The sequence below is a fragment of the Ictidomys tridecemlineatus genome, chromosome 8 (assembly GCF_052094955.1).
Source record: "Ictidomys tridecemlineatus isolate mIctTri1 chromosome 8, mIctTri1.hap1, whole genome shotgun sequence".
NCBI lineage: Eukaryota > Metazoa > Chordata > Mammalia > Rodentia > Sciuridae > Ictidomys > Ictidomys tridecemlineatus.
This window is the reverse complement of record NC_135484.1, coordinates 95,613,868-95,625,271: the sequence shown is the minus strand read 5'-3', so window position 1 is coordinate 95,625,271 and position 11,404 is coordinate 95,613,868. Positions and strand designations below refer to the sequence as shown.

At 33.0% G+C, this 11,404-nt stretch overlaps 1 protein-coding gene across 2 annotated transcripts in view; it reads right to left on the bottom strand.

Moving 5' to 3' along the window:
* Positions 1-3,073: 3,073 nt before the first annotated feature.
* The window catches only part of Rab23 (RAB23, member RAS oncogene family), a 31,964-nt gene continuing 23,633 nt past the window's right edge, over positions 3,074-11,404 (bottom strand). For both annotated transcript variants that reach the window (XM_005318526.5, XM_078019843.1), the window contains exons 4-7: positions 10,537-10,693; positions 8,909-8,991; positions 8,039-8,131; positions 3,074-5,324 (exon numbers count right to left, since the gene is read on the bottom strand). In XM_005318526.5, the coding sequence (XP_005318583.1) occupies positions 5,185-5,324; positions 8,039-8,131; positions 8,909-8,991; positions 10,537-10,693 (473 nt within the window). In that variant the 3' untranslated portion in view covers positions 3,074-5,184. The remainder of the gene's footprint in view (positions 5,325-8,038; positions 8,132-8,908; positions 8,992-10,536; positions 10,694-11,404) is intronic.

Genomic DNA, 11,404 nt, shown 5'->3' with positions numbered 1-11,404 from the left:
AAGTTAGATATACTCAGGACATTCATAGTTGATCTTTGCCAGCCCTAACTCTGCTCATTTAAGTCTTTCTATTTTGGGGAAATGTTAATTCTATCTGTGGCAATAGTTCTTGGTTTGTAAATGGATTCTGAGTTGCTGTCATCAGGTTGCACAGATGAAAAAAAAAATTGTACCACCTTGTTTTTTAGCAGCTTTTTGAAAATTAAGAATGGGATGATCAAGTTTTCCTCAGATTCTCTAGTGTTGTCAGTTTTGGAAAGCCCTTTCCCCTCTGGGTGGTACTCCCTGCCCTCTACCCTCCCATTCCATTCACTCCATATCAGTCCAGGACTTTTTCCTTCACAAATTATTGTTGACATGCTTCCTTGACTTGTATTCTTTGCTACATGAGCCACATGATAGATAATGACAGATAATAGACTTGAAGGACATTTAGAGTATGTTTTGACTTATCACAATCCAACACAATTTAAGAATTTTTTTAACGTGCAATTTGAGGACAGCTCTTTGTCTTATTTCCGTCCCTGTCTGTCCCAAGGGTTCTCCATAAAGCCTGCTTTCTGCCTTCATTTTTAATGATAGGCTTTCTGAAGTATGGTAGCTAGCAAACGGACCTGCAAAGGAGACGTTAACTCAAATTCATCAATTGAGGACAAAGTGAAAATCCACCTAGTTGAGTATGGCAAATATAGAACTGAGCTTTAATTTAGGGACTCTGATATTGAAAAAGTTCCTAGTGCTTTTAAGTGGGAAGGGGACCTTTAACAGCAATGAATTTGAACTTGAGGTTTCCAATGGCCTTTGCCTTTCCACTGATGGATTCTCTCTTTAAAAAAAATTATTTAGTTGTAGATGAACACACAGTATCTTTATTTATTTTTATGTGGTGCTGAGGATTGAACCCAGTGCCTCACACATATGAGGCAAGCACTTTACCACTGAGCTACAGCCTCAGCTCTTCCACTATTGGATTCTCTAGGACACAAGGAATCCTGTGAATGGGCTCTTCCTTTTCATTTAATGAAACATTAGTCAAGTATGATGCACAAGGACAAACACTTGAGTGCAGGCATGGTACCCTATTGATGCAGCTCAGTTTAGCATTGACCAGAGTGCTTAAAATCTGCCCTAAAGAGGTTAACAACTAACGAAATTCTGTTTAATGTATTTATACCCTTTAAATGACTGACTGATAAATGTGGACACATTTCATATATGTAAAAATGCTGTCTCTGAAGGCAGAATTTTACAATTACCCAAAGACACAAAATAAGGTAAAAGAGCTAAGAATCTTGGGAAAGAAAAGGCAACCAAGGTGTGAGTAAATGTAGGCTCAGCCACCTCTGTATTTGTGTGTGTGTACTCACACCAAAGAAGCCAAAGGAAAATGGATAAAACAGAAAACAGGCACAGTACTACTGGGTTAATAAGCATCACTGCAAGACATAGCCTGAGCGCCCAACTCCATCTCTTACCAGCAGAGGGCCCAGGAGCATTTCCTTTAACAAGAATCTTGCCCTTGGCAACTGAAAAATCTGGGTTACAAGGCTCCTTCAAGCTTTTATGTGTAAGAGATACTACATGCTCACATGTGGAAAAAAACTTGTGAAATCAATTAGAACTATATGGTTATTTTATACCACAAGACAAAGTAAATGTGTTATTTGGAGGACTAAAAGCCTCAGAACAAGACAAAATAAAAGCATGATATTGCTACAAGGCTAGAAGAAACATCTGTGTGCCATGGTGCTACTAAGTTGCATTAAATAACCACTAACAAAATGAATATATTCCATACTGATCCATTATCAGGAGTAAGAACTATTTTTAGGTTATTTTTTATTTTTAAAGAAGTTACATTATACCTTTTACTACTGAGTTTCACCTTGGTGATAACATCACACATATCACATGAAATTCTAGCTTTGAAATGCATGTTTTTTTTAATTATTGGAATTCATCTCCACTGAAATTTTAACCAAATAGCACATTTTAAATTAATCTTGAGGGCATAACTGCTACTCAGTACAAATTCATACAAGTGGTTTTCCATTTAAATTTACAAAAGTATTATTTAATCCTCACAAAAAAATATAGAAGTGGTTCAGTTTTCCTTTTAATCCAGTTTTTATTTTTAAAATACCATTTACCAACATTCTGTTAGAGATACTTAAAGAAAGCCAAAAAGGGGCACTAGCTGGTAAAAGAGTATCATAGTCAGATTACCCAGTTACTCATGTGTTTGATGACTGGGTATCTTAAAGACTACTAGGGTTTTAAATATTTTTTTGTTGTTTACAAATTCAATTTTATGTAGATATACAAGTTTTATATACGAAAGCCTAAAGAGTGACAATAAGTACACATGATATTCATAATTACTGAGAAAATCTACCTGTTTATCAAATGACTGTGCAATGAAAGACAAGCTTTCACCACATCAGTTCATTTTGTTTTCAGAGAAATACACTAATGATACATTTCAGAAAGTAATAACTATTTCAAAAATTTGAAAAAGACGCTAACAATATCTTATATTAAAACAGTACAATGTTTGAAGTTGGAACATTGGGTTCTAAGGACAACTCCTCACTAGAAGATTTTCAAAAAAGGTCCCAGTTCCTAAAGCCCCAGGTGCAATGGAATACATATTACTGAGATTTCTTTCTCACTGCATTGCCAACTTTGGAACAACCACATAGCTTCACTCCATAATGAAGAAAGTTGCTTGTCCTTTTTAATACTGTTAAGCTTTATTCTGAAAAACCACATGTGCTTCCAATTTTGAACAGGTAAAAAGAGCCTTTTAAAATATATTGCCTTATATGGACTATTTTGTACATACTATTTAATTCACAGGCAGAGACTGAAAAAGGAAACCAGGGGAACTGAAATATGGCAGTTGTTCCACAGCTGTATGTCTGTATGCTAAAAATTACCCATAAAAGTAGACTGGAGCACAAATGCATGCTAACCCAGCATCTTAGTCGTGTCTCTTTAGTATCCAGAGTTTCATGATAAGTTAATAAAATTACTTAAAAGAGTAAAGGATCACAAAGGAAAAATATCAATCTTTAAAGTTTTAGAAGATTAAATTAAGAATTTATTTAACATATCACTGGTTTTCAGACCTTTTATTTTAAATGATTATGATTAGGTGTAAAATATAATAATGCCAAGTAAAAATTTAGGTCTCTTCAGTTATAAGGAAAAACAAGGATAAACCAAACATAACTACAATCATCATTGGAGATTACATTTTTTATACAGAGAAGTAACACACATTATTCACACAATTAATATGAAATTGAACTACAACACATTATATAACAAGAGACTTTTCTTCTGATAAAGATCATGAGATTATTTGACACAAATATTTTTTGTGCAAAAATTAAAGAGTAAAAAAGATGTATTCCTTAGCAGGTTATCATTGTAAGAAGCTGAGTTTTTTCCCCCAACACTTGTCCCACTGCCAGCAATGGGAGTGGTAACAACTGATGACATAAAAATAAACTTTTTATATTACTTTGAAATAGATAATGCTCGATTATTTCAATATTATGAAAAGCAAACATTCATACTTGATCACTTAACCAAGACATACCGCAGGAAATTCTACATGTTCTCAATATTAATCTGGACAAAAGGATGAGGGTGGTGCAGATGGAAGACTTAAAAAAAGAAAAATATATAAAACACATGTATTTAGTATAAATAATGAAAATGATTTCATGACACATTAAGAGAAATTTTTGCATATTTTAAAATCCTGTAAAAAGGAGATATATTGAAATGGGTTAATTATATATTAAAAAACAACCACGGATGAATGATAATCAGAATTATAATCGATTACAGAGTTCATGCGATTATTTTTGTTTGAAAGGCTACTGTCCCAAGTCACAAAATTTATGCTCTGATACATCCTTTCATATTAGATTGTTTCTTATTATTCTGTATGTGGTGCTGACAGCTCTTGAGAAAGTGTTAAACAAACCAAAGGCTATAGAAATTTTTCAGCAATAATGGTAAAATAATATATGAAAGTATGTAAACAAAAGGATGCTTCAGAGTTGCAGGTTATTATAAAATCCCTAACTTAGATTAGGACTACAGATCATATTTTAAAAATAGTTAGCATACTCTTAAAAGTTCAAAGTTGGGTTCTCAGTCAGCAGCAAAAGGTGCTAGATGCACAAACTTCGTAGTACCTCCTGAATGACCATGCATGAACAGTGTACCTTCTTGGGACTTGGCTAACCTATGACAGCATGAATGCACCATGTTTACAGTGACCACACAGAAAAGATTTTGCAAAAGTCTCATACCAGGAAGATGCTCTAGCAATAAAAATAATTATATTCCCCTTTTATCTGCCTATCAGAGAACTGCTTTTAAAAGACACTATAAACAATAAAAATTTTGATAGTAAAGCACTGTAAAAATTAGGTGATATTTTTGGCACAAAGCACATTTTAAATCTAAGCTTATTTTGCAAAATATATGTCAGGAACTTTTCATTTGAAAATAAAAACGTACACATTGTGTAAATGGTTTACAAATGAATTAATTAAAATCTACATTCCCTTAAATACTGCACATACCTTCAGTTTGCTTCAGTACCAGATATCTGCATGCACACTTCCACATTCTAATTTTTAGATATTGCACAAGTAACATTGCCAAAATACATACTAGTGCAGTCTGATAAGATTTAGGGTTTGCCTTTCAGCATTATTTTTCCCAAGTATTTGGGTTCAACACTATTATCTAGAAAAGCTAGATGGCCAATTTCAGAAAAAGAATGCTTGTTTTCTTTTCCTTTATCCATATTAAAATCTGTACCAATATATTTAGGCATTGCATATATGTTTTCTAGCATTTAAAATTCAGCAAAACCTGTTTTTGACATTTCGTAATAGCATTCTTTCAAAAACAGGAGAAGCCTCGTCTAATATAAAAAAAAATAAAATAAAATGAATTCCACAGGGCAGTAATTTTTCCACCAGAGGTCTCACTCTACATTCTGAAAAGCACTGCAGAGCAATGTTTAAATCTGTCAGCTTTCAGAAAGCCATTAGGTACAAAGACTGCTAAAACACTTGTAGCATACTGTGACAGCTGGATGTGTTTCTTAGTGAAGTGTACAATATAATTCAACTTTTTCATCCCTAAAATATTTTAAGGTATGCTACAGCTGCTAAAAGGATTTCTGTTTTTCTTGGTCCTTTGTTTGTTAGGTCTAAGATTGATGACATCTCCACCATTAAGAGTACTTGAATTCTGACCCGAGTGACTTCCACCAGATGTATTAAAGACACCTGTATAAATTGAAGGAAAACACAGAGATTGATACATCCTAGTTACCTGTTGCATTCAGCTTATTAGTAAATCAGAATATTTTTAAGTATTTATAATTATTTTCAGTTTTTATTATAATGAAGTATAAATAACAAAATATACTATCTTAACCTTTTTTAAGTGTGCAGTTTAGTGCTATTAAGAACATTCATAATATTATACAACCATCACCACCATCCATCTCCATGATCTTTGTGTCTTTAAAACTGAAACTCTATACCTATTAACAATAACTCAACATTCTCCCTCCCATCAGCCCCTGGCAACTACCAATCTACTTTCTGTCTCTGTGACTTTGACTACTTCATATAAATGGAATCATACTGTGTTTTTTAGCGTCTGACTTATTTCATTTAGCGTAATATCTTTGATTCATTCATATGATAGCATACTACAGAATTTCCTTGCTTTTTAAGGATAATATTTCATTGTATGTAGATAACATATTTTGTTTATCTTTATCCATTGAGATGTCAATGGGTATTTTAGTACTGAAATTTTTTTTTTTGTGTGTGTGTGTGTGTGTATGCATGTTTTAATACAAAGTTGTGCATGGACAGTGTGCACTGTTAGTCCCAGCACTCGATACTGAGGCAGGAGGACTGATAGTTTAAGGCCAGCCTGGGCAACACAGAAAAATTTTAGCAGCCCACCTACAATTTAAAAAACGAATACACAGGGTACAAAGGAGGTCACAGTGAAGTGTTCCTTTTCACCACCCTACCTTGCCAGTTTTCTTTCACTAAGGCAAACATGTTAGCAGTTTTCCTTTGTATCCTTCCAGGGATATTTTATGCAGATGTAGTTAGAAAAACACACACACACACACACACATACACACATATATCTTTTATCCTGTTCTACCCAAATTGTGGCATATACTACATGCCTTTTTCTACACACATCTTTTTCTATTTTCAAAATTTAGAATATGCAAATATAATCATTTTAATGACTTCACTTATTCATTATATACCACATAACTTCCTCAAGAATACCTGATCTGTACTTAACAACAGTACTTGTAGAATTTATATTAATAATAACATTGCCATGTAAAAGCTGGTGAAATACAGATTTTTCCTATGTTGGCTAAAACAACAGAAAAGTGGTCTATAGCAACAGTAGATAAGAAGAGATGAACTAAACAGAAACCTTTTCTATTTTAATTCACATTTTGAACTATGCTAGTCACAAAATGTAAATCACACACAATTTATGAACTACGTAGCATGTATGATACACAAAACTCTGGGCCAGAGACAATAAACAATATCAGGGATACAAACATGACCAATTTTGGCCCACAAGAAGTTTGCAACTTAATAAGTGAGATAAGACAGAATACAGATAAGTATTGCTAGAGACATTATATGTTAAGTGTCAGAAAGGAGAGACAAGATCTCATAGATGGTTCAAAGGAAGAACTGATTAAATTTGATTCATTCATATGATAGCATACTACAGAATTTCAAAACAACGAAAAACTACATGAAAGTAGAACTGGACATCTGACAATGCCCTGGACTTTAATTTCTATTCTGTTAGAGGAAAAGTATGAAGGCTGTGGCTTCAGCCAGATAAAAAGCTGAGAGAGCTTTCTAGATTATCCCTGAAGAATGAATTGTTCTTTGAAACAAGATGGGAAAAAGAGGTCACTCTCAATATAAGTAACAAAATGTGCAAAAGTGAAGCAGCAGCACTGGCTTTTCTTCTCAGGAAAGAAAAAGACCTCCGGCAGAACCCAGCAAACGGGGTGCATAGCGATGCATGAAGCTGGAATGAGAATGGACAAACTGTCTTTAAATGTTGGTGTGAAGGGAATCTATCAGTGAATTAGAAGGAGACATGAAGGGGGCCAAGCAGACCAGACCAACTATAGACTCATGCAAGAGTCCTATCTTGTTCACAAGGCATTTGAGATGTCCAATGGCAGTCATATATGCAACAAAAATGGAATTAAAAAAAGCCAGAGCCAAGGAAAAAGGACAGAATGTAGATAACAAAGTCCCTAAGAGACTACACAGAACTTCAGAACCAGCACATTTGGCTCTCATCTCCCTGGAAACCAACAGTTACTGTAAAACAGAAGACAACACACTTGTTCTTTAGGCAATGCTAAAGTTCTGCTAGCATTTAACATGTAAAAGAAAAAACAATAGCCTTGCACAGTGACACACATCTGTAACTTCAGAGACTCTGGAGGCTGAGGCAGGAGGATCGCAAGTTCAAAGCCAGCTTCAGCAACTTAGCAAGGCCCTAAGCAACTCAGCAAGACCTTGTCTCAAAATAAAATCTAAAAAAGGGATGGGAATGTGGCTCAGTGGCTGAGTGTCCCTGGGTTCATTCCCCGTAACAAAAAAAAAAAAAGAAAAAGAAAAAATAATCAACAGGTAATAAGCAAGATAGTCAGGAAGAGAAAAGACAAGTATAGAATGAAAAAAACAAGTAATATAAAGCTCCTTTATATAAAGGATAGACCTTTATAAAAAAGTATTTACATCTCAATTTAACAAGAGATCTGATACTCTTAAATTTAATAATTTTTAATCTAACACTTTTAAATTACATTTTTAAAAGAAATGTGCACATTATATATAAAAAAAAGTAAATATAATAATGGATTCAGAATAAATACCAGATAAGCATGGGGAAAAATTTCCTGAGCACTTACCAATTTTGTTACTACTTGAATGCGTTAGTTCTGGATCCTCAGTTATCTGTTGTTTGAGTTTTTGAAGATATTTTTCAGCCAAGTATTTAAAAACTAGAAAACACACACACACACACACAGTCAATATGATTTATACCAATAAATGTATTATTTCATATTACTTATAATTTTATACTTACTAAATGAAGATAAAATTAAATTGACATTTAGTTAAAAATTCAACTTTCAAAAATTAATTGAGGGATATCTGAGAACAATGATAATACTAGAATAATAGTAAAGAAATGAAATACTATTTGTAGACATTGGCTATTCATTTAAAATCATCCAACTGATTCAGACTTGAAGAAATGTCTAGTTTTTCAGGTGAAGAAACTACCCAGAATAAACACTGAAGCCACAATCTAGTTGTAATCTAATAAGTGACAATTCTGGAATGAGAAAAGTCATAATTTTCTTTCTCTAATCTCACTTTCTTAAACTGGGAAATATTATTAAACAAATTAAGGTCATTGTAATTACCTAATGAAATATCTATTACCAAGGAGTACTAAAACAGTTCAGTAATTTTTAAAAGGTATACATGAAAAACATACATACACACATATTTATAACTTAAATTTTCAAAGATAATGATAAAACTTAAAGTACCACTATAAATTGCTATAGGGAATAAGTTTCAAGGACATTAATTAAATAACCAAGGACTTTTTAAATCAAAGAAGCAGAATGTCTTTAAATTTTACTTAATGTTAGGTGACAAAAATAAAACATTCTCAATTTTTTTTTCTAACAACACAACAGGAAAGACATTAAGAAGAATAAAACAAATTTCCTATTACAATATATATTTTTAAAGATGCAACTTACCTTCACTCACGTTTAGGTCTTCTTTCACTGATGTTCTGTAGAATCTTAACTTTAACCTTTTTGCCAGAGCCTCAGCTTCCTCACTGCACACCAATAAAAGAGAGAGAGAGAGAGAGAGAGAGAGAGAGAGAGAGAGAGAGAGAGAGAGAGAGAGAAGCAGCAGCTTCTGAAAGCTTGTTTTTAAAAAAAGTTACTTTTAAAAATTACACTTATTAAGATTGGTAGGGTACAGTAGAATAAGGATAGGGAGATGTAGCAGATCTTTCAGATAATGTTCATGTTTCTTTTTAAAATCAGCTTGATATTGATGCCCAAATAAATAAAAGTGTTTAAAGTGAAGTTCTCAGTGCTTGAGCAGGATTTTTAGCTTCATTCCTCTCGAGGGATAAACACCAACCACCTATATTGTAAATAGGACACTTTTCTATAAAGTCACTAATTAAAATAATTAAATATCACTTTTATTTATATAATTAGAGTGGGGGGTACAGGTGATTGAACTCAGGGGCACTTAACTACTGATCTAAATCCCTAGTCCTTTTTTAAAAATTTTGAAACAGGATTTTACAAAGTTGCCGAAGTCTGGAACTTAAGATCGGCCTGCCTCAGCCTCTTGAATGGCTAGGATAGACCATCAAATGCAGCTTTTATGTAGAATTTTAATTAATTTTCTCTCTTTTCTTTTTGAGAATATTTGGATTTAATTATACTTTGAATAACTTGTTATATTATTCTTGGCCATGAAATAACTTTGCTGCCCAAAGCCAAAGTCAGCCTATTAATGGCTGAGTCTGTAAGAGTGGACCCTTTTTAGCTGCATTAGAATTCTAGTAGCCATGCTCCAGAATGGCTCCTGGTCTTCAAACTCTTGTATAGCTTCTTCCTACCCATAATCAAGTTTGGTCTGTGTGCCCAACAAAATACAATAGAAATGACAGTATGTGATTTCTGAGAATAGGTCTTTTAAGAAGCATTGTGGTTTCTGCCTTGCTCTCTCTTGAATCACCTGCCCTGGGGAAACAGCTGCCTTGTTGTGAGAATACTCAAGCAGCCCTAAGAAGAAGCCCACAGTGCAAGGAATTAAAGCCTCCTGCAGCAAGACAGCCATCTTAGAAATGGATCTTCTAGCACCTTTTATTATTATTATTTATTCAAAACAACTTTTATATAAATCAGTGTTGAACTCATCTTTGAAACACTGCTTATTTCTCAAGCTTGTGACTAGTCAACATATTGACTATAACCCAACATAAAACCACTGAGCTAAGCCACTCCCAAATTACTGATCCACAGAAACTGAGATAGAAAAAATGTTTTCTGTACAATGTTGTACAGGTTAAACATCTACCTTCTGAAACATTTATCCTTTCCCTATGGTGAAACTTTCAATGTACTTTCCTCCAGTTTTTTTGAAATGTACAGTTTAGTATTATTATTTATTATCACCTTCTATGCTCATTTAAACATAAACCAATCACAAATAGCTCACAGATAAGTAAATTAAAGCCTATAAATAATTAAAACCTCTAGAACTTAAATATAAAAATTTTACTTTTGTAAGTCTAAGCAAAAATTTGTTTTAACTTTACAGAATTAATACCCTTTTCCCCAAAAAGCAGCCATCTTACTTCTTTATACAAGAATCATCCAAAAGGTCAATCTTGTTTTGTACAAGCACAGTTGGTATATCTCCAACTTCAGCTACTACTTTTTCTTTCCAGCTAGAAACTGCTTCAAAAGACTCTCTGTCTGTAGTAGAAAATACAAGTACACAAGCCTGGGCTCCTGTAAGGTCACAAAATAAAAATGTTATTTACGTTAATAAAACAAACCTATGTAGGGTAGGGGCAACTTTTAATTTATTCAAAACAACTTTTATGTAAATCAATGTTGAACTCATCTTTGAAACACTATTTATTTTTCAACATAAACATTATTTTCAAATTCAAAGAACTAATTTACATCAAGAACAATTGCCAAAAATGTTAAAGTATCCAGATACCCCCCCAAACTATACACTCTTCTTTTTAGAACACCACATATTTAATTCTACTGTAAGAGTTAAAGAGACTGTTAAACCTAGCATGACTGATAGACTATTGCTGTTTTTCCTGTTAAGATTTCTTTCTTTTAGCACAGATTTAAGAAAAATATATGAGAAAACAAATATAATTTGTCATCAATTTATTTTGTATTATTTTATTTTAGGAAAAAGAGCGGTAATCCTAATATAATTTAAGAACCAGTACCAGAAGTTTAAAAAAAAAAAAAAAGATCTGTATCTTTCTATCCACCCATCCATCTGATAAAGGAAGGAAAGACTTAATTTAGCTTTTATCCTGTTTAACTGCATAATTTCCATAATGTAACTATTACTGTCATGTAACTATCAATTGTCATTTTAGGCCAATAATATCTAAAATTAAAACTAAACAACAACCTCCTGAAACAAGCTGTTTTAGAAACTAGCTGCTGGTTCAGGAAACATGGTGATAG